The sequence below is a fragment of the Canis lupus genome, chromosome 12 (assembly GCF_011100685.1).
Source record: "Canis lupus familiaris isolate Mischka breed German Shepherd chromosome 12, alternate assembly UU_Cfam_GSD_1.0, whole genome shotgun sequence".
NCBI lineage: Eukaryota > Metazoa > Chordata > Mammalia > Carnivora > Canidae > Canis > Canis lupus.
This window is the reverse complement of record NC_049233.1, coordinates 6,521,817-6,545,741: the sequence shown is the minus strand read 5'-3', so window position 1 is coordinate 6,545,741 and position 23,925 is coordinate 6,521,817. Positions and strand designations below refer to the sequence as shown.

General features: G+C 44.3%; 1 protein-coding gene across 2 annotated transcripts in view; it reads right to left on the bottom strand.

Moving 5' to 3' along the window:
- Positions 1–23,925, bottom strand: part of TBC1D22B (TBC1 domain family member 22B) — an 83,409-nt gene that overhangs the window by 11,285 nt on the left and 48,199 nt on the right. For both annotated transcript variants that reach the window (XR_005367635.1, XM_038553909.1), the window contains exons 9-12: positions 18,194–18,300; positions 17,676–17,751; positions 15,017–15,144; positions 14,648–14,743 (exon numbers count right to left, since the gene is read on the bottom strand). Coding sequence is in view for 1 of the 2 variants with exons in the window: in XM_038553909.1 (XP_038409837.1) it covers positions 14,648–14,743; positions 15,017–15,144; positions 17,676–17,751; positions 18,194–18,300 (407 nt within the window). In the remaining variant the exon portion in view is untranslated. The remainder of the gene's footprint in view (positions 1–14,647; positions 14,744–15,016; positions 15,145–17,675; positions 17,752–18,193; positions 18,301–23,925) is intronic.

The window sequence follows — 23,925 nt, the reverse complement described above, 5'->3', positions numbered from 1 at the left end:
TACATGGCAGCACACAGAACAAATGAAGGAGAAGGACATGCGCCGAGGTGGAAAGATAATTAAGACATTTTTAGGAGTGAAAAAAAAAAAAAAGCATTGTAGAAAAATACTTATATAATGACCCCCCTTAGGTAAATAAGAAAACACAATATATTTCTATATGTATACAAAAAATCTAGATGAGGAGGTAAACTATTAACCATGGTTACCTTCAGCGACAAGAGACTTTCACATTTTTCCCATTACACTTCTGTATCATTTGAGCAACCCTGTGTTTTCAATTTTTACAATGAAATTTTTTGAAAAAGATTTATTCATTCATTCCAGAGAGAAAGAGAGAGCGAGGGAGTGCATGGGGGCAGGCCGAGGGAGAGAATGTCAAGCAGGCTCCCTGCTGAGCAGAGACGGGGAAGGGACTCTTATCTTAGGATCCTGAGCTCGTGACCTGAGCCAAAACCAAGAGTTGGATGCTCAACTGACTAAGCCACCCAGGAGCCCCAACTATACAGTTTTTATATATTACTTATACAGCAGGGATCCCTGGGTGGCGCAGCGGTTTGGCGCCTGCTTTTGGCCCAGGGCACGATCCTGGAGACCCGGGATCGAATCCCACATCTGGCTCCCGGTGCATGGAGCCTGCTTCTCCCTCTGCCTGTGTCTCTGCCTCTCTCTCTCTCTCTCTCACTGCGTGCCTATCATAAATAAAATAAAATAAAAAAAAATTACTTATACAGCAGAACATTCTGTGGTGGTTTTGTATAGTAACAAGTAAAAAAGCAAAAAATAAATTACTTGTAACTTCGTAATCAAGAGGATTACTTTTAAGCATTCTAGCATATTTCCTTCTGAAACTCCTTTTTCTGCACATTTTCCATAGTTGAAACATTTTCTCTATATAATTTTGAATCTGTTTAGCATTTATCATAAACATTTCCTCTAATATTAAAAACTCCTCATAGGTACTTTCTTGGCCAAAGAATTTCTCATGATGCAGATATACCATAATTTACATCTTCCTGTTTTGAATACTTAATTATTTCTGGTTTTTCATTATAATGAAATTATAACGAATGCCTTGTGCATAGAGCCATATTTTAGATTATTTCCTTGGAGCTGAATTCCTAGGAATGAAATTACTATGTTAAAGAACACAAACATTTTAAAGGTACTTAACACTCCTTCAGAAAATGCATTCCAGAAAAATGCTCATTTCCCTAGATCTCCACCAGCACTGCATACTCTTAACAAACACATTTTGTTCATTGTAAACCTCTTTCCTGAGATCTCGAAGCCTCAGTACAGAACTCAAAAGCCTTAAGTCAAAATGGTCGTGAGCTCACGGGAAGAACACAATGAGAAAGGAATCACGCTACACGCTTCTCTATGTATGTTCATACTCCTCTCCCCCACCCATCTTGGTGGCTGGCATCCACTTTAAATTTCCCAAACCCTGCAGGTAACCACCCCTTACCACTGCATTCTTGTTACTGATATTCATTCAACCAGATTCATTACTCAGCTAGTTACTGATATTCACTCAACCCACCCAGATACTACCTTTGCTTTTAAAAATGCTGTCAGCTAATCTAAACATCTCTGGAGGGTGCTTTTCTCATGGTTAACAATTCTCCTGGGTTGTCTTGGTCTGTTCTATGTCTACCTTGTTTTTTGTTTTTGTTTTTAATCTAAACTTTTAAAAAAATGTTGCCCTTGTAATGCAACTATTCTAATTTGATCCTCACCTTTTCTGTACTTCAGACTCTTTGGCTATCTGGAGAAGCCTATGGATCCCTTCTCAGAATGATGGTTTTAAATACATAAAACACACAATATCACAAAGAAGACCAGTTAAATTGAAACAATTATTAAAATATTTTTACACAGATTTATGATACCATCATAGATGTGCTTTATTAATATATTCTAGAATAAGATCTAATGGCAGATTAAATACCATTATTTCAAAGTAGTTGTGAACACAAACAATGTTGAGATATCTGTAACAACTTCATAGGATATGTAAATTTCTGCAATTAGTGACAAAAGTAGGTACTGCACATATTACTGTGCTTTCTTGGCTACATTCATCATTGTTGGAAATGCTACTTTGAGTTTGGGGTTATTGGAAATAAAGATGATATTATGTTTCCATTCATTTCTAGGGGTCCTCTGACTTCTTTTTCTTTTTTTTTGGAGGGATCTCCTGACTTCTAAACATAGACCCTAAGTTAAAGTCCCTTGCTCTTGTAGCTTGCCCTTCTTTTGAGTCCCACCACAGCCAATAAGAATTCTTATACTTCCCTTCAGAGTAAGTTTATTTTTTAAAGATTTTGTTTATTTATTCATGACAGAGAGAGAGGAAGAGAAAGAGAGAGAGAGAGAGAGAAGCAGAGACAAGGCAGAGGGAGAAGCAGACGCCATGAAAAGAGCCCTATGCAGGACTCAATCCTGGGACCTGGGTATCATGCCCTGAGCCGAAGGCGGACATTCAACCACTGAGCAACCCAGGCTTTCCCAGAGTAAGTTTAATACCCAAATATCTATCTTAATGCTAATCTTCTATTTTTAGCTTATTCATTGGAAAACATTTCTCTCTCTCTCTCTCTGTACAATTTGCTTTTATCATTATAGAATTTCAGTCCCATTTTCAATCAACCTGCTGGGTGAGGTCAAATTGCCATCCTATTTCCTTTTTTTTAAGACTTTATTTATTTGAGAGAGAGATCATGAGCAGGGAGCCGAAGGCAGACGTATATATATATTTTTTGTATATTTTATTGGAGTTCGATTTGCCAACATATGGTATAACACACAGTGCTCATCCCGCCAAGTGCCCCCTCAGTGCCCGTCTCCCAGTCACCCCATCCCCCCGCCCACCTCCTTCCCACCACCCCTTGTTGGTTTCCCAGAGTTAGGAGTCTCTCATGTTTTATCACCTTCTCTGATATTTCCCACTCATTTTCTCTCCTTTCCCCTTTAATCCCTTTCACTATTTTTTTATATTCCCCGAATGAATGAGACCATATAATGTTTGTCTTTCTCTGATTCGAAGGCAGATACTTAACCGACTGAACCACCCAGGTGCCCTGCTATCCTATTTCTTGAGGACATACTTCACTGACTCAGAACCAACCCCTGCCCTCCATGGAAGGGGAGCTAAAGGAATGATACATGGTTAGCCTCATCCAGAACATAAGCAAAAAGATCCTGGGAACTTGCAAGCCTTAATGAAACCCTTGGGGTTTCAAGTGTTTATCCTACCTATCATCACAGCCAGCAGTTCCAACCAGGCTGCAAAAGTGAATCGACTGTAGGAACTCTTAGAAATGCTTGGGTCCAAGCTTCATCCCTGGAGTTTTGGATTCTAAAAACCTGGGTAGGACCTGGGAATAACATTTCTCCAAAGATCCCAGTAGGCAACCAGGTGTGGGGTTACCACTAGAGGGATTAAAAAGCTCTTAAAGGAAGAAAAGCATATTTGGGATGCAGACCAAACAGTGAGATCCCAAGGAAAGAAATGTCTAGATGTTACACAGACAGTGAACGACCTTTCATTAAATAAATCAAGGTAAATCTATAAAATAAAATATCTTGTAGCCAATTTGGTATTTTAATGTTTTCACAGTTTCTGTGCAACCATGTACTCATGTAATGTGTAAAAAGTACAAAAATGGGGGAAATGTAGATGTACAGTTTTTGACATGATAGAACATCCACCATATTTTGTAAAGTGATAAAAGGGGTTACAAAACAAGAGTATATAAAATGGTTGCATTAATGGTTATATACACACAGCATGTATTTATTTGTATAGATTTGCATGGAGAAATGTCTGGAAGGAAATCTATCATCTGTGTGTGGTAAGGGTTCAGGTACTTGGTCTTTTGTCCTCTTTGCTTGTCGGTAGTTCTGATTTTTCTATAACGAATACCTATGGCTGCATAATTGATTAACGATATAGGGGTAAATCTCTCTAGAAGAGAATATCCTTTGCTGGGATAGAATCAATCTATAATTTCCAAATCCTCTCACCTTGCTAGAAACCTCCAAGAAGCCTGGAAATTTAATCCTGGCCAAGTTAACACGCCTGTGCGCCCCTAGGCAGGAAGGCGCAGCATGAGGAGGCACTCTGCCACCTAGTGGCTATTCCTAGGAACTGCACCCCTTATCATGGAGCCGCATCAATGGGAAACCGGGCCCAATGCATTACCGATAAATTTGGGATAGTAGAAAAAAATTAGAAACTAAGTGGCTGGGGGAAGAAGGTATTAATCACAAATCAGGTGCTTTTATCTAGGAATAGAGAAGATATACCGTGGGGGCAGGGAATAACTGAAGATTTGCTACAAAACCAGGTCATAGGAGCACAAAGCCTGACACGCAATGGGATGAAATACAATAGTCATGACAGGACAGCTTATGGCACAAACAGCAGAGAGCAACTCCAAATTAATAGGAAGGGACCAAAGAAAAGTTGGAAATGGCTAAAATAGCAGAAAACAGCCTGACCTTGGTACCGACTGAGAATCCAGAGGATCCTAAAGGAAAAGGAGTATAGCAGAAAAGTAATTGGAGCCATGGGGGTGGAGGAAATGATAATAAGATAAATGAGCCAAAGGAGAAGGGATAGAGGTTATAACCCCATATGGAAAAGGTACAGGAGAAGCCCATTAGAGTATGTCTAATAGATGGAAGAACTTCATCCTAGATGAAGAACATCAAGGGTAATAATCATTATAGTGACAGTTATCATTTATTGAGCACTTACTATATACCAGATGGGGCTCTAAGTGCTTTACACACGTGCTCTCTTTTGACTTACTTAATCTTCACACCAACTCTACGAGATGCATAATATCACTTCCATTTTACAGATAAGGAAATTGAGGCAGAGAGATTAAGGAATTTGTCCCAGGGTCACACAGTAGTGCTGGGCTGGAATTTGAACCCAGGCACTCTGGCTCTAGAGGTAGTGCACATAACCACTATAATATACACTGCTTGCCCTGGTGTAAGAAGAGAAGTGGGGCAGGATACAGTAGGAACAAGAAGAAAGGAAGTCATAGTAGAGGCTGTTTGAAGGAGACGTGGAAGAGCTGCTTGATTTTACTCAGTGATAAGAACCAAGCACAACCAGACAGGATATGGAATGATTAACAGCAAAGAATTTAAAGACCACATAAAATATACACTATTAAGTAAGATACTGTGTGTAAAATCACTTAGCAATACTGGAACATCCTTTGCAAATGTAAAGTGTATTCAAGCATGTAAAAATATTTTCTTAGTCAAATAAGCAGCACTTTAAAATAAATCCTCCGTTTTGAAAATCAGCGAGGTAGCAAAACAATTCCCCTGGTTACAATATAAACTTCCAAAAACACGTCCTTGAATGTAAACTTTTTGAGAGTGTTCATTGGTTTTCTGCCAAAGTGCATTTAGCAAGTTTCCCATCAGAGAAGACTATGCTGTGTCCCCCTCAACAGTATGTTTTATGTCTACAGACTGTGCCCTTCCTCACGCCAGCCTGCTTTGGGTGAAAGATCTTCAGTTCCCAGGGCTCCCTGGGTAGGATTCAAACTGACAATTCACTGGATGTCTGTAAAGACGGGGCCTGCATTGGACAACGTTCTGAAATCCTACCCTCAAGTATCTGCAGGAGTGGTGGGTGGGTGCCATTGGGTTGAAGGGATTTACTTATATCTTGTTTGTTATCTAGGCCTGGGACACTTTGTAGGCTTAGCACTGTTTGCATTGAACAACTCTGGCCTGCCGCCCACCAGACACCTGCAGAATAGGAATGTCTCCAAGGTTTTCTTCTGCAGGATGAAGGCAGATTCTCAGATCAGCCGCCACTTTGGTTTAGGGTCATCAGCTGGCCCCACTGACTCCTTGTCGGTTCTCTTTTTATATGAAGGAATTCTGATTATTAGCCTTTGGAGTACCCTGCACTGTGCTTCTCAAAATCAGTTTGGAGCCAAGACCTTGTTGGCACCTGTCCAACATCCCGTGGGTCCCATGCTCTTCTGGGTTCTCAGAGATGCTGCTTTTTCTAAGATGACTTTTTAGACTGTGGGGCAGTGATGGGTAAATCCCAGGTGGGTAAATAAGTGCCTGCTCTCTCTGACTCAGGCGCACACACACCTTTCCCACTCATAGTGGAATAGTTTTCAGGCTCCCTGTGGGTTACTTAGTACAAATTTTCTTTCTTTTCTGTTTCTTTGTTTCTTTCTTTCTCTTTGTTGCTCTCTAATATAAACTAAGGGTTTATTACAAAATACAAAATGAGGGCAGCCCCAGTGGCGCAGCGGTTTAGCGCTGCCTGCAGCCCAGGGTGTGATCCTGGAGACCCCGGGATCGAGTCCCACATCGGGCTCCCTGCATGGAGCCTGCTTCTCCCTCTGCCTGTGTCTCTGTCTCTCTCTAGCTGTGTCTCTATGAATAAATAAATAAAATCTTTAAAAAAAAAATACAAAATGGTAGTTTATCAGGGGTTCAAGATAAAAAGAGGCTATAAGCCTGCCCTGGGCGAGGCTGGGGGCCAGAAGCCAGGCTCAGGAACTGGCCAAAAGTCACTGGTTTACAACCCCCTGGCAGACTATTGTTCTCCAGGATTGCTGCCAACCAGTTCTTATCTTACTGCTTGTATGCTGCGTGCTCCAAGGCATGGATCCCTGGTGTAATGTACATGTCTCTCTTGAAATGCTGGGGTAGGGATCACAAAAGCCTGACCTTGATGGACAGCATGCTATAGTGCGGGAGAGTGGGTATGAAGGCCATGGCCACCTTCTCAGGGTCACTCACCTGAAGCCAGACTTGCTGTACTACATTCAATTTTTCTAGAATCTGTGGCAGCTCTGGGACACAGATGGAGCAAATCAGATCAAAGACCCCGGGCACACTGCTCACTGGAACCTGCTTGTCCTCTTTATTCATAATTCCCAGGTATTCTCCAGAGTGCTCACAGACGAGGAGGTTGCTGGTCTCCAGTTCTCCAGGAAGCTGTTCCCACCCTGCTGCTGCCCATCACCGGGGAACTGCTGCCGACCTGTACAGGTGGTCTGTACACATTTTTTTCCCCCGAGTACCCACAATTCAGCATAACTCACGTTCTTCTACATGCACACTGTAGTTTTGATTTTTGGAAGTGTCTTCTTCTCCCTTCCAGCAACTCCTTTTGTTTTGGTCTAACTATGTGGTGGTGTGTTGACTCACAGAGGGCCTGCCACACATTCCCTCACTCACAGAACTCATTCAACAATCTCCTGTCCTGGGTTTCACCTGTTAACCTGCTTTGGGAAGCCTCTCCCAAAGTCTGACGCCCACAATCTGCCCTGATGATGTACTCTATTGCTGGATGTCAGGAATAAAAACATGTTTTCCGGTGATCGAATTCTGTGGCTCTGCAAGCTCATTTAACATTCCAGCTTCAGCCTTAGCCAAAGGGCAGGAAAGTACAGTCTCTGCTATGATTCACTGCGACTCCCTAGTTCACTCTGCTGGCCTCCTGGGGTGGGACCCAGGCATCCGTCTCCTTCCATCTCCAGAGAGCAGGCAGTGCAAGTCAAGGCCCAGACATTCCTGGGCCAGGCTCTAGGGCCGGGCTGTTGATATGATGAAGAAAGGGGGTCAAAGATTCCCCCTGATTTAGGGTCAAGCCCAGAATCAGGTTTTGCAGCACTGTCCCCTCCTACTGTGCCCCACTGCCTTCTCTCTGTCTCTTCCCTCCGCCAACACCGCAATCTCCTACCTCTACAGGGCCTTCGCTCTGGCTGCATGTCTGCTAGGAAAATTTGCCGTGGCAGATCTTTGTGCGGCTGGCTGCAGCTGCCATGTCCTCTCCCTACCTTACCACCAGGGAGATGGCGTCCAGCAAACTGCAGGCCAGGGACAAGTGCTGAGGAGGGCTGTGTGGGACAGCAGGCCTTCCAGCTCTCAGCTGCTCAGGCTAGGTCCCCAGACAGTGCCCTTTACTCACCTCCTCCTTCGAAGGCCAGTGGTGGCAACAAGACACCTTAATAGGCTTCCCTGGGCAATAGAGCTCTCTCTAGGCTCACAGCTGGGGAAGAGAGGCATTCAGTCCCTCCCTTGGCAGCACAAAGCTGTACACAGGAGACTTGCCAGTTATGATCAGGGTGCTCACATCCAAGGCAGACCTGCCTCTGACTACCACCAAAATTTCCCCTCTGCCAGGGTGTCCCACCATCATCCATCATACCCCCAACACTCAGTGTCACACAGTCTCTTGCACAGCTACTCTCCTCACAGTCAGTAGCCCTAAATCCTAGGGTCACCCTTTTCCCTTCAAGCACCCAAGAGACAAATAACATCAGGATCCTCACTTAATACCAAGATTCCTATGTGAGAAAGGAAGAATTTATCCACCTTGGTTTAGGTAATTATTACATGGCCAACTGTCTATTTAGTAGGCAGATTTAATTTTTTTATTATTTATTTGACAGAGAGCCAGAGAGAGCCAGAGAGCACAAGTGGGGGGAATGGCAGAGGCTAAGGGAGAAGGAGGCTCTCAGCTGAGCAGGGAGCCTGATGTGGGACTTGATCCCAGGACCCCATGATCACACCCTGAGGTGAAGGCAGAAGCTCAACCACTGAGTCATCCAGGTGACCCTAATAGGCAGATTTTAGTGTTAGTTTTCCTCTATTATTTACTTTCCTCAATGGTGGCCTCATCGCAAACTGAACCATGTGGCCTTCTATCATGCACTCTCTGCAAGGCATAACTTACAAACAGTAACTACACAATCTTAAGTGTACACCTGGATGATTTTTATGTATGTAGCCACCACTAGATCAAGATAGAGAACACTTCCCGAGCCCCAGAAGATTGATGTTCCTCGCTAGTCAATACTCCCTCCACAACCAGGGACTTGACAGAGATCATGAAAAAATTTTTACCTGTTCTTGGACTTCACATAAATGTTTTCCTACAATCTTATTTCCAAAGTTATAATGATACCTCTGAATATTTTTTAGGGGCAAAATATTGGCTTAACCAGGGCTCCTTGGAGAATGGGTGATTCCAAGGTGGGGCAAAGAAAATGTAAGCTGAGAACATCTCATGGCACCAGAAAATAAGGAAGTGCCTTAAAAATGACAGGATCATGGAATGCCTGGGTAGCTCAGTGTGTTGAGCATTCAACTCTTGATTTCACCTCAGGTCCTGTGATCAAGTCTCCACGTCAGGCTCTGTGCTCAGTGTGAAGTCTGAGATTCTCTCTCTCCCTCTGGCCTTCCCCCTGCTCATGCGTGCACTCTCTCTAAAATAAAATCTCAAAAAAAAAAAAAAAAAAAAGATGGGATCAAAAGACATCTTAAAGGAGCACCCAAGGACCAAAGCTGAGACAATCTGAATAGCAAAATAATGAGTGTCTAATAACCCATGAAAAAAAATAAACACCCATGAATCTATACTGATATAAATAAATACTTGAATAAATAAAGGGGAGACAGGGACAGCTCTCCCTTACAGAAGAATGGCAACTAATAGATATAGAAGAAGTGGTGAAAATAGAAAATCTCCATTAGGCAAACATCTTACAGGCAAGAACCGTTAATGGATATTAAGATTAGTGGGTGAAATAATGATGAGAAACAGTGGAATTATATAGTATCAGTGTTTCCCCAGAAGATACTTAATAATTACCAAAGGGGAAATAGTAACTTTACAGTGGAGAAGTCTGGAGACCTACCTAAGGCAAGTGATTAAGGGCAGCAGGAATGAGACATGCCAACGCCATGGGCCTCCATATGATATGAGATCCTGAGAAGAACACATCACCTCTGTGGTTTCTTCCCCAAAAGGTATGACTCTCAATGTCATTGTAAGAAAACATCAGACAACCCCAAAGTAAAGGTCATCCTATAAAATAACTAATCACTACTCTTTAAAAGTTTTGAAAATTTTCTTTGTCAAGGAAGACAAAGACTGAGGAACTGTCCCAGATTAGAATCCTAAATTGGATCCTGGTCTAGAAAAAAGGCATTAATGGGAAAACTGGTAAAATTCAAATAAGGTCTGTAGATAAATAGTATCTTATCAACTTGAAGTTCCTGGTTGGTTAATTATAGTATAGAAGATGTAAACATTAAGTGGATATGAGTGGACTATTTGGGAACTCTATTTTTGCCACATTTCATAAGTATAAAATTATTTCAAAATAAACTATAGAGTACACTTTTGTAAAAACCTGGTTTGAGGGGCACCTAGGTAGCTGAGTTGTTTAAACATCTGCCTTCAACTCAAGTCCTGATCCTTGGCCTGGTCAGGCTCCCTCTCCCTATGCCCCTCCTTCCAACTCATTCCCTCCCCCTCCCCCCCTCTTTCCAAAATAAATAAATACATCTTAAAAAACAAAAACAAAAACAAAAACAAAAAAACCCTGGTTTGAGTGGAGTCCCTCCTCCTGGGGCCCCTCCTGCATCTGACATTCAGCCCCTAGAGCGCTGGTGGCTCTCTCAGGGCCTGGGTGGGACTCCAGGACTTCCCAGACAGAGGCCCAGACCAGCAGCTCCAGCAACTTGCACACACGCCCAGAACTCCCTGTTGCCTTCAGGCAAGGTGGTCATTCAGGCTCCGCCTGGGTTCCACCTTCCCATGGAGACCAAGGAGGGAGGGCAGGAAGAGGAATGAGGAAGTCACAGGTCCTTCTGGTAGCAGCAGAAGAAAAACCCAGGAGCCAATATAGTAGAACAAGAAGAGGACCTTGGAGCACTTCTTTCTCAGTCTTAAAACAACCAATCTGTTGTTAAACATTTACTTTGTGAGAAGAAAGCCTGAGAGTGATTGTCAATGAAAGGGGAGAATGGTGGAGGGTAGAAGAAGCCCTGAGAGGGGGAGGAGGGGGCAGTGCCTGAGGCAGGCAGGGCAGATCCTTGCCTGGGACCTTGAGTAGCTACTGTGTGAATTCAGCTCAAGTGCCCCAGTTGTCTGGCCAGGCCCCTAAGGCAGAGGCAAAAGAACACAATCCATGTGTGTGGCACGGATTCTGAGTATCAACCACTTACTCCCTGGGTGACCTTGGGCTAGTTAGTTAATCTCGCTGAGACTAAGTTTGCTCATTTGTAAAATGGGAAGGAGGGTGCAGTTATTATGATTTACCTTGTGGGACTATTGCAAGGATTAAATTAACACAGTAAGCATTTAGATTAGTGCTTAGAACACATTAAAGTGCTAAGAATTCTCTGTTATTCCATTGAACCTTATGAAATTGCTAGTATCTGACCATTTGGGCCTATAAAAACAATGCCGTAAGCCTCACCCCAATATTATCATGATCCTTCCATTAGACCAGCCCAGGCTGAAAGCCAGAAATGCCAAGGGGCCCCCCCATGCCATGAAAGAGCCTTGGCCCAGATCTGTAAGAAGCTCTCATTTCAAGAGGTCCATGGCTCAGAAGATGGGCCATCCTGCCCCTACTTCTGTGTACCGAGCTGCCTCAGGTCCCCTTGCTCAGAGGTCTCAGGAAGAAAATATCCTCAAGTGATCCTCCTGTCATCAGTTCTTGGTCCCCTCTCCCAGGCAATGTGAATCCAGATATCTGCTCAGCTAAGGAGAAGTAGGTGCCCTTCCTTCTGGGGGCTTTTGCCACAGCTGTGACACTGCTCTTTGCCCCACACCCTTTGACACCCCCTCTCCAGTCCTGTTTGTTCAACCAGCTTGGTAGTTTCTCCCAGGATCAGGTAAGTAAGTCACATGGTTTACTCAGAAGTCACACATCTACTCAGACGTGGTTCCTAAAACTATCTTCACCTCACTGAGTACTTTTCAGGGAGCAATAATAATAATAAGCGCCCTGTTCTGAGGCTGTAGGGCAACTACACCATTCTAACTGCTTCATGTGTATTAACTGTTTAATCCTCACAATAGCCTTAGGAGGTAGGTACTCTTATCCTTATTTTACAGGTAAGAACATTGAGGCACAGAAAGTCAAGTTACTTTGCTTAAAGTTGCACACCTAGAAAGGTGGCAGAGCTAGGATCTGCCCCCAGGCATGTTTTCTCTTCTTAGCCATAACATCATGGAACTGTGGGGCTAGGAGGGACTTTGCAGATTATCCAGTTTAACTGTCCCTTCCATTTCGTCTAAAAGAAAAAGGTGACACTCCTCGAGTAGACTAAGTAACGTGTTAATAGAGCAGCAGGCACAATCCTCATTGTCATTCTGTGGGTTACTGCAGAAAGACCTCAAATCCATCAGATAATCAAATATGCAACCCAGGAAAGAACATCTCTATGTCTAACATAGTTTTAAAGTCACAGACTATTATGGTCCTGCGCTCTGCCAATATTGTGAACTGCTAAAAGCCATTCCAGGAATCATCTCCACCTCTCTGAGCTAATCTGGGAAGCACTTTTATCACATATGACAAGGCCCTCTGAGCCTGGCTCATGATAACTAAATTAGACTTCATCCTCTTGAAATCCTGCTCCACCTCAACCACATTATCAAAATTGATAGCTTACCCCAGCACACGGCCATTCCAGCCCCTCATGCTCATTTATCCTAGGATGTCACATATGCTGCTTGTTGGCAGAAGCTGTGGCTCTTTACCAGCTGCCTGTGGCCTCGGCACCATAGCTAGCATCTACTCACAGAAGCCCGCTCTCCCCTTTGCTTTCCAAAGCCCTTACTTGGGCAAGTTGGGTCCCGTCTTTCCACCTATCCACTGAGCAGACTTCTGTTCTTTAACCACCTAATGACAATTACGGAGAGGTACAGCTCTGGGATCACAGAAAGCCTTCTGTTACTCTTGAGAACACCTATGTTAGTAGTTAGAACTTAGAAGAACAGTTGACCTTCTCTGGCTTTCCCCCCTGCTTTTAAGAGTCATAGATGAGGGAGGGAAGGAGAGAGGGAGGAAGAAGGAAGGAAGGAGAAATCCCTTAGTCCAGAAATGTACAAAGCAGAGAAAGACAAGCCCCCCAGCCTACCCCAGAGAGAAGAACTATGAACAAGCTCCAGGCCTGTCCCTGAAGACTGCAGAGCCTCGCAATCCATCTCCTTGAACCCAATTCCCCATTACCCCTTCTTGTGGGCCTCTTGGAACAGCAGCTTGGCTTTCCATCGTTTAACACGTACCCTCCGTCTTCTTCACATCCCTAGCCAAGGTTTCTGGGCTGCCCCACTCTCCCTGGCCATCCCCCTCTGTCTCCTTTGCTCTGTCCACCTCTTCTCCCCAGCTGTCTCACAAAGGTGTGGCAGTGCTCAGGCCTGGACTTCTCCTCTCCTCTGTCCACACTCATTTCCTTACAGGTCTCTACTGTCCTGGCTTTAAGGACCATCTAGCCAAAGGTTCCTAAATATACATGTCCAATCCAGACCTCTTTCTCTCTTTTGAGCTCTCAACTTATAAGATTTATTTGCCTATCTAGATCTCCATTTGGGTGTCTAATGGCAGTTCAAATTCGACATGCCAAACCTGAACTCCTGAAAGTCCTCCATAAACCTGTTCCTCCTATAGCCTTCTTGTAAACTCAGTCATCTTGACTCAACCCTTCCTGTCCTACTCTACACCCAATTCATCAGGAAATCCTGTTGGCTCTATTAACAAAATATATATATGATCTAATATATATGCATGCACACACGCGTATGTGTGCATACACACACACAAAGATCTGCTCACTTGTCACACCCCCACTGATGCCATGCAGGTTCAAGCCACCCTCACATCTCACCTGGAGGACTCTAACAGCCTACTGGGTGGTCTCCCTGCTTCCACCTTTGTCCATACCTACAATCTACATAGAAGCCAGAGTGATCCTTTAAAAATATAAGTCAGATCATGTCCCTCCTCTGCTTAAGACATTCTTATGGCTCCTCTTCCATTCAAATAAAAGCCCAAACTTACAGTGGCTACAAAGTCCTCTGTGACCTGGGTATCTTGTGACTCTGGCCTTACATTTTCCTATTCTTCCTCTGGACCATTCTGCTTTAGGCCACACTGGCCACCACGATTCTGTAAATAGCCCAGGCACACTGCTGCCTTAAGGCCTTTGCACTGGCTGTTCCCTCTGCCTGGACACTCTTGTGCCGCAGATGTCCATGACTCTCTCACCTTGCTTGAGCCTTTGCTCAGATGGCACCTTCTCAGTGAGCCTATCCTACTTTTTTTGAAATTGCAAACTGTCCCTTCCCTACCACCTAATAATTCCTTTATCTTGCTCTACTTAAAAAAAAAAAAAAAAAAAAAAAAAAAAATTCTCATCACCTTCTAACATTCTGTTTAATTTACTATGTTCTTGCCTATTGTTAAGTCTCTTCCCAACTAGCGTGTAAGCTCTCTGGGAATAGGGATCTCTGTCTGATTTACTTTTCAATGTATCCTATGCCTCCAACCGTGCCTAGAACATGGCAGGCATTCAGCAAAGGCTTATCAATGAATGAATGAAATATCTCTTAGGCTGGCTTAACTGCTCTGCAGTATTTCAGGCCCTAAGACCCTTCTTCACACTGCAGAATTCTGGGGCTGGCTGACTTGGCCATTCTGCCAACTAGGAGGGGCAACCTCTTCTGAGCAGCCTATCTCCTTCCCTCTTCCCGGCCAGCCACCTGCCTTAGTGCCTTCTATCTGTACAGCCCCATGAATGGGATAACTCCCCTCAGCCTGGGCTCCTGGCCACTTACCTGAAAGTCCTCCTCATCCAAGATCTCCTTTCTCCACTTGATCAAGAAGGCTGCACACACGTAGAGATGAAAATGGGAGAACCCTTCTGGTTCAGACTGGGGAGGGAAAAGACAGTTAGGTCTCCAGGCCCTGACAAGGAACTGGCTTTAGCCCTCTTGGTTCCAATCCTCCCGCAAGGTAGGCATACGGCACAGCACTCCTTCCATGGCTGGGCACACAGAGGCCCGAGCAGACTGTGCAGAGGTCCTTCCCCGGAGACTAAGGCAGACACAGAAGTGGGAAGGAGGTGAGGGAACTTCTGAGCAGTACATCTGCCAGGGCGAGGAGCCTGGTGCCTCAGGGACAGCCTAGCATGGAGCACTTCATACCTGGTATGTGTCCCACAGACGGATGGTGCAGCGAAGGGGAAGCTCCCGCATGAGCAGGTTGTTCATCCAACGAAAGGCAAACTGTAGGTATTCGACCTCGTACCTCCTGAAGTGATTATGTACCTGCTCTGAAACAGGAGTATCATTGGCCCCAAGAGCACAACCTAGAGGACTGGACCCTGACAGTCACATGATCCAAAAAGGCAGTTTTAATCTCTCTTTCCCCACTCCTCCTGGGGAAGCCAGGCACAGAAAAGCCACACTGGCATCTGACCATCCTTTGTGTTCGATGCCACCATCTCACAGCCACACTGTATGGTTAACGCAGCCCCACATGTAGTAAAACTAGCTTAACATCCATGGTGATGTTCTAGGTTCTTCCTTCACAGGCTTGCTCTTGCCATAAAGCAGTAGATGTGAGGTTCACTTGGCTGCTTGACCCTATTACTCTTCAGAGGAGGAGTCAGAATGGAGCAGAACCATGGGGGTCACATTGGTCATCTTCCTGCCGGTGAGGACTTCTTCCTCAGCATCCCTGACAGACAGCAGCCAGCAGGGACTTAAACACTGCCAAAGAGGTTCACTGACTCCATTAAGGGCAGCCTCTCCCACTGATGCATTAAGTGATTCCCCAGAGAGTGCTTCACCATATTCAGTAGGAACTGGCCCCTTCCTGACTCCCACCCTTAGTGTTTGTGTGGAACTCTGGGACAATCCCAAATCCATGTTCTACATGACAGCCCTTTAAATAGTGCTTAATAGCATTAAAAAAAAATTATTATCCTCCTCAGTTTCCTAATCTATAAAATGTGGATAATCATTCATACCTACAAAGGTTTCAGGGAGGATAAAATGAGGAGACAAAAGTGCTTACAACTGCAGCTGGCATGTGGAAAATACATAAGATAATTTTTTGAAAGAATAATAACAATGGTTATTTCTGGGGAATAGAATTTAAGGAAGGGGGAGGATGTGTTACTTTTTATTTTTTATTTTTACAAATTGTTTTTAGTTTTTTTAATGTGCATTACTTCTATAATTCAATCAAACAATAAAGATACATACACTTAGAAATCCCCTATCCTAAAATACTATGCCTTTACTATCAGGTATTTGAGGGCAGAAAAAACAAGGATAGGGCAGACAGTGGCAGAAAGCACAGCACCTGCCCTCTGGAACCTGGGATGAGGGATGCAAGAGAGCTGGATGTGGGCCCTGTGCTGGCTAAGGGTGGGGTCAGGGTGATGAGACAAAGATCGAAAAACATCCTATGGACGGATGTGCTAGAAACAACTGTAAATCAGCAAACAAGACAGGAAGACTGAAATCCTAAGTCAAAAAAGGAAGCTGGAGGGACACCTGGGTGGCTCAGTGGTTGAGTGTCTGCCTTTGGCTCAGGCGTGACCCCAGGGTCCTGGGATTGAGTTGCACATTGGGCTCCCTGCCGGGAGCCTGCTTCTCCCTCTACTTATGCTCTGCCTATGTCTCTGCCTCTCTCATGAATAATTTTTTTAAAAAAAATCTTAAAAAAAAAAAAAAAAAAAAAAAAAGGAAGCCAGAATGAGTGGAATTCACCAGGGAAGGTTTTCAAGAAAAGAGAAGCTGGGGAGGAGAGAAAGATACGCAGTTTCTGTACGGGGAGTCAGATGGGGGGAAGGCAATGCTTTGGTGAAGCACAAGATCCACGATAGAAAGTCAGGAAATGAGATGTCTTAGTCATGTAGTATCTAGTGGAGTCATAAGAAAGCTTTACAACCTAACTAGTGCTACTGAGCCCACTTAACAGAAGACCTTGCTGTGGTGTTCTAGGCTATCATTATGAAACTTAATTCTGACTTCTCTTTCTGGGTCTCAGTTTCTTCATCAGTAAGAAGTAGGGACTCCCAAGTTGTCTTTTAGTTCTAGAGTTCATGATCCCAAGCCAGAGCCAAGGAATTACTGTGAGGCTTCAGCTCCTCAAAGCCACCCTGTTTCAGAAGGAGCGCCATGTCTCACTTCCTGCCTGCCCCCCTCACCCAGCCCAAACTGGTCACAGGATGCAGTGGAAGAGGCCTGCTATGGGCCGGACTTGAGGAGTGTGCATGAAGCCCAGGAGTGACATCACCACATCAAGGCCAAGGTCAGACTAGAGCTTGATGCTTAAAGCAATGGAGAGCCATGAGAAGCTTCCAAGCAGGAGAGAGATATGACCAGAACAGTGCTTTAGAAAGATATGGTTGTGTGACAGAAAGTTTGCAAGAGGGAAGAGTATGGAGGAAGCAAGTCCTTCTAGGAGGAAGCTATAGAAGTCCAGGCGTGGCTGGACCAGCTGTGGCTAGGAAAATGGAGAAGAAAGGGTGAATCTGAAAAGAAAAAAAGGGAGGGAGGGAGGGAGTAGGGCTAAAAAAAAAAAGAAAGAAAAAGAAAGGGTGAAGTGAAAGGAGATGCTGAAAGAACTGATAGAACTTGGTGACAGAAAACAAAAGAGAAAGAACTTGAGGTGCCAGCAGAGCTCCCCTTCCTCTTCCCACTGAGATGTGGAAGGACAAGGGTGCCGCCAACAGCACAGAGTGAGTTGGAGAGGGTGGTGGCGGGCTGAGGAGAGGTCCCAGCAGCACTGCTGGCTTGTGTCAGAATCATACTGTGCTACTGCCAGAGAATTCCTCTTCTTCCAACCTACCATCAATCCGGCTGACAAGCTCTTCCAGCGCCTTGACCTTCTTCTGGATCCCTGGTTGTGCAAAGGTGTAGTTATCCTGCAAATGACATAGAGCCCAGGATGAACAGGGAGTCCAAAGTGGTGCTACCACTCTCAAGGTCACTGAAACACGTTTAAAAGCACAGGCTGTTTTTCCAAAGCTGCTACCAGCGTTCTGAGGAACAAAAGGAAATCGGCAGAACAGCCAGCACAGGAAAGGCCTGGCAGAGCCTCACAATATGGAAGTGAACCGCCTGGCTCGGGGTATATGGGAGAAAGGAGTGGCACACTCGGAGGACAAAGCCAGGGCAACACAGAGACCTCCTCAGAGTCCAGGTGACGCTAGACGTTTTGAAAGCTGTAAAGCTAACAAAAGAGGTGAAGATGGATGTACCAAAACGAGGTAGAGCCATGCTGGGTGGGGGACCCTGCAAGATGGAGGAAAGCAAGAAGGTACTTGAAGGCTTGTGGGGCAACCCACAAGGGCAGAACTGGCTCACCTGGATCCCATCTAGTAGTTTGCTCATGCACCAAAAGCTGTCGGCTTCAATGCTTCGAAGCATGTCCTGAGACAAATTGGTCACATCAAAGTTCTCCACATCCTCTTCTGTAAAACAAAAGGTGAAGAAAGTCCAGAGGTCTTCTCTAAAAAATGGAGAAAGACAGAGTTTGGTAACTTCAACAGTGTCCTTCCTTAAGGTCAGGGGAGAGCCAGGCTAAGCTGATGCCAAGGAACAAGGGCATGCCTTCCTCCTTCCCTGGTCAGGTGGGCCAGCATTCCTAGGAAAGTTCTTGAGAATCTCATTACAAGACGGAACAGGCCACTTCTCCCATCAATTCCACTGGGTCCAACATATCTTTCTCTTCTGCTTTTGTTTATTTGGTTTTAGGAAAAGATACTTCAGGCCTTTGATTTCAGAAATTTAGTAAGCTGCCTGGCATACTCACACTTCTATGTAGTGAGAATGCTGGGATCAGATGGCCCCCGTAGCTCATTTTAAAGACACAATCTCCATATTCTGAGAAGGCAGACCCAAAGTCTCACCACTCAGAAGTGAAGATGAGTGTGTGAGGGCAGATAGCCTCCAAACCAGTAGGAGCTTCTGGGATTTAATTTTACTAATTTGATAGTTCCTACATGGGGTTATAAATCAGACTGAGAGGATACTCCAGAGGAAAGGGGTTCCATAGACAAATACGGTTGACAAATGGTGCCTTACATCTTCATCACGGAGATTCACAAAGATCATAGCATACAAAAGGACATGAGGAATTGTAACAAATTCTACATTAAGTAAATCTGTTTAACACTATTTATCCAGTACTTCCCAGGCTTCTATAGCCACTGGACCTCTTTTAAAGAGGACCATCTGTTAGCTTCTTAGGGAAACACCACACTAAGTAACTATAGTGAGAGGCAGTCTATCTGGTCTGAAATCCAAGTGGGGATTACATCAAGATCCTCTAGAAACCTGAAGAAGTAAAATGCCATAGGAGGTTTTCTTCCTGCCACAGAAGTGGAAGTACTAAGAAAGGCTCTCCTTGCCCAACACAATAGGCCACCTCAACCCACAGGCCCCCGCGTGCCTTGCAGAGACCATGCGCGGAAATGTGCAGGCTTGAGTTCTGCGGCAGAAGCGGCTTTTCTCTTTAGACCCGCAGCTCTATTTTGAAAATAGAACGTTCACTGCAGTCCCTGGTGCTGCGGAGACACAGGCATCCGATGAAATGTATTCCGAATCCAGGCCTTTCATTTATGAGAATTATTATGAAGACCTACAACTGAACCCCCCTGGGACAACGCGTAACAATTCTTGGATTTTCATCCTGTACAAACAGCATTTTTTAATAGACATCAAGGGCTAGAAAAACCCTTTTGGGGAGGGTGGGATGCTGTGTAGAAAAACTATAATGCTAGAAACAAACTAAAAGCCTAACTCAAAGTACAGCCACAGTTAATACATGTAAAATGCTAACAATGGTGCCTGGCACACAGTAGGTATAATAGAGTTATTTCAAATGAAGTTTATTAGGAATTTGTAATGACACAGGAAAGCATGTCACAGTGTTAAGGGAAAAGAGCAAAATACAAAATTATTTATGGTATACTCTCAGCTACTGTACATACAATATTTATGTGTACTTATATAAGCAGAAAGGAAAGACAAAATATATCACAAGGTTTACAGTGTTTATTTCCTAGGTAGTAGGGATAAAAGATTTTTATTTTCTTTAAGCTTTACTAGACTTTTCAAAATTTCTACAATAACCATAATTTTTTATAGTCAAGGAAAAAGTGTACATTATTTTAGGAAAAAAGGGGCTACAATTGACTACACTTGCCTTTTATCACCAAACAGGAATAAAGATTTTGTAAACTAACACTAAGCTTGCAGAAACTAAGACTTCAGATAATATACTAAGGTCCACTTGAGAAATCACGTTAAAAAAAAAAAGCCTGCTAATAAATATCATCCCCCCCCCCCCACCCCCCGCCCAACTTCAACTACTTACTATGTGCTGTATACAAACTATGAACTTAGTTAAATAATACTGAGCTCTAAGACCCGGTTCAGAATTTTCCTTTTTCTCTTTGCTTCATATTACATTTCTGAGATCCTCCCATGGATTCTGACCTACAGGTTCCACCAACCCACTCCCCGGGGCCAAGTGCAGGAGGAGAGTGCTATTTCCTCGAGTGACCGTGGCTCAAACCACTGTCCTGAGCAGTAGCCCCCTCTTTATGAGAAGAGGGTTATTAAAAAAAAAAAAAAACCTCTGAAACCCACAAGAAAGGCTCCAGACAAAAAACACTCCTGCTACTCCCACACACTTCCCAAATGAACAACCAGAACTCCATAGTAATTTGAGGAGTCTTTTCCAACTTGGGCATTCTACAGTTCCAGAATGTTGCAGTGGAAATGTAACTGGGAAGGGTAACAACAGAGAAAGAGCCCGAATCCCCGAGAACAATGGGAATAAGCCCTGACAGCCTGTGTCAGACAGGATAGCATGTGGCTAAGACTACAGACTCTGGAGGCAGACTCAAATCCTGGCTCTGTCACTCCTAGGTATGTGGTTTTGGGCAAATGACTTTACTTTGGTGCCTCAATGTCTCCTCCGTTAAGGTGGTAATATCTTATCAGCGTCATGGAATATTTTGAGGATTAAGTGAATTAATACATGAAATGTGCTAACAACAGTGCCTGGCACAAAATAAGCATTATGTAAACGTTAGCTAGTATTATTGTCATTAAAATGAGAAACAAACAACCTTCTATCTCTTTTAAGTGATAACAGTATTTACAGCCAAACCTAACTAATTCCAACATATACCTTAAAAATAATTTTCAAAGCTTCCCATTTCCACCATTTGGTCTAAAGGAGGAAAATCTAACAATGTGAGGTCTTAAGTCAATATGATGCCACTCTCAGTAACTGTACCAATCCCAAATCTTGAGCTGTCCAGGGAACAAAGGGACCAACAGACAAGACGCTGAGCCCTCTCTGGGGGCCCTGAGTCAGGGCCTCTTGTCTCCCTGTGTGCTGCCCTGATGCCTGGGCTGCCCATTAGCCCTTTGCTTTCACAGACAGTGGGATAGTTAAGCAGCCTTTCAGAGAGTGGGAGGAGAGTTTAGTTCTAGTACTCTGCCTGCTGGGAGGATAAAATTCACACATTCAGTCAAAAACTGTGAGCTGAGTGCACCAGCAAAAAGCAGCAGAGGAAGGGAGGCCCAAATGCTCTCTGAAGAGCTTCATTCAGCATAAACAGTCTGTTCAGAAGGATCATTAAACATTCCACTTGAGAAAATTCAACATATAATTGAAGCTGGAATGGGAAACCATGCCAGCAATGCAGTCCCGAATGAGGGCAGCGTCTTTGGTTGTCATTACAGAGCATACAACAGCCAGGACTCAGACTGAAGGCGATGAGATTTTAAGGATATTTTTATGGCTATTTTAAAAGGCAAAGCATCCAAAAAGAGGAAACCCAAAAGCTCTTTGTAAGAATCAAATTGCCCACTCTGGGCTAAGAAGAACATGCCCATTTATCAGCTGATAAAACATACTTGAGCGGTGACTCTAGCCAAGTGTTGATTTTTCTGAGAACTCTCAAGTCCTACACCTGAAATCAGCCTTGTTTATGTGTCAAATACTCCCCAACAGCTTTGGGAAGAACTAGTTCTGCTTAAACTGACAAGAGTAACTCGTCTTTCCTCTTCGCTGTTCTAGGCACTTCCTGGGAACCATCTGTGATTGCAGGGCAATTTCTAGATTTTGTGAACTGTTGGGTCAGAATGATTCAGCCCAAATGGCGGGTAGGAGAGAGTTCAAGGCATCAGACTGCAGATAGCCTTTCTTTTTCCCAAAGCCTCTGGTTTACCTAATTCCTGTCTTTATTTTTTTTAGGATTAGACGGGTAAGAATACCTTGCATAATGCTTTTCTGAACACAAAAACTGAGGAAAGAAAAAAAATAAAATTTTGGCCACACATCTAAAGAACCTCATAAAATAAGAACTTAAAACGTCTCATCCAGGAAAACACTACTTTAAGAAAAGTGTCAAGGACTTCATCTGACCACCTATATGTCATCTTTTTTTTAAAAGATTTTATTTATTTATTCATGAGAGACAGAGAGAGAGAGAGAGAGAGAGAGACAGGCAGAGACACAGGCAGAGGGAGAAGCAGGCTCCATGCAGGGAGCCTGATGTGGGACTTGATCCCGGGACTCCAGGATCACTCCCTGGGCTGAAGGCAGGCACTAAACTGCTGAGCCATCCAGGGATCCCCTATGTCATCATTTTTAAGTGCTATATAAATGTAGTACCTGGGCGGCTCAGTTGGTTAAGCATCTGCATCTCCTTCTCCCTCTGCCCCTCCCTCTGCTCATGATTTCTCTAATTAAAAAAAAAAAAAAAAAAAAGTATTATTGGGCACAACTCATTTGCATTTCTGGGCAAGTATATGATGGCAGCAGCCAAGATGAGGACACTACTGCAAACCCTAGTATAGAGAGGGTGGAGGGGCCCCTGGCTAATTCCTAGAAAGTCAAACAACCTGGCAGAGAAAGGAGAGTACAGAGAGTGGGTCTCCTCTGAGGAGAAGGTCAGAGGAAAGACTTCTTCTGAGGCTCCTACAGAGCAGAGGCCTGCAGGGAGGCAGTTCTGTTTCATGAGGACCACGCCACACACTGTGAGAGAGGAGGCATGCTGTCTCAAAGATGCAGAGAAGCAGCGACCAGGGAGCCCTTCCTGACACTGGGCCTGTCACTCAGTGTAGTGACTAAAAGACAACAATTGACTCAGAATGATACATGATATCTGGCTATACCCCTACTCAGTGTGGAGTACACAGAGTATACATGCATCATGATACCCTGGTTAAAATTTTATTTAAAAACCAACATACCCGGGACGCCTGAGTGGCTCAGTGGTTGAGGATATGCCTTCAGCTCAGGGCGTGATCCTGGGGTCCTGGGATTGAGTCCCACATTGGGCTCCCTCTGTGAAGCTTGCTTCTCCCTCTGCCTACGGCTCTGCCTTTCTCTGTGTCTCTCATGAATAAATAAATAAAATCTTAAAACAACAACAACAACAACAACATACTACCACATCTTCTCTATTTTCCTCAGGTTCCTGTATTACTTTTACAGCAAACATTCATGATTGCTGGTTAACTTAGCCTCTTGGCACAGGCTGTAGGACCCTAGATTATATAAACCCAGACTATACGAGTACTCAGGTTAAAAGGACAAAAGAAGGGCCAAGTCCAGCACACACTTAACCTTCTAGGGCTTGTCCAAAGACCAGCCACAGGGGCAGGCTGGATGTCACCATGTGGATGTGAACAGGCTTGGGGAAGTCCGGGGCCCCCATTGTCAGCTGCTCAGGGGGTTTTCATCTAGGTTCAAACATCTTGCACATGTTAGCTATCACAATTTCTCTTCTGTTACCATTTCTCACTTATTCGAGGTCTGATGCCAGGGAGAAAGAGCAGGCAGGCAGGCAGGCATGCACGTGTCATTCAGCTTACTACCAGGGAGAGAGCAGGCTAAGTCTTAAAATCCCAGAGAGATAAGCCACAACTTGCACCTGGAAGACTTCCCTCCTATGAAATCGGAAATCTAGCACGGGACATCCCATGAAGTGCACATACCACTCTTGAGTGTCAGGTGAAAGTGGTTCAGCTCAATGATGGGGGGGGGGGGCAGTCTCCACATGTATGTGTGT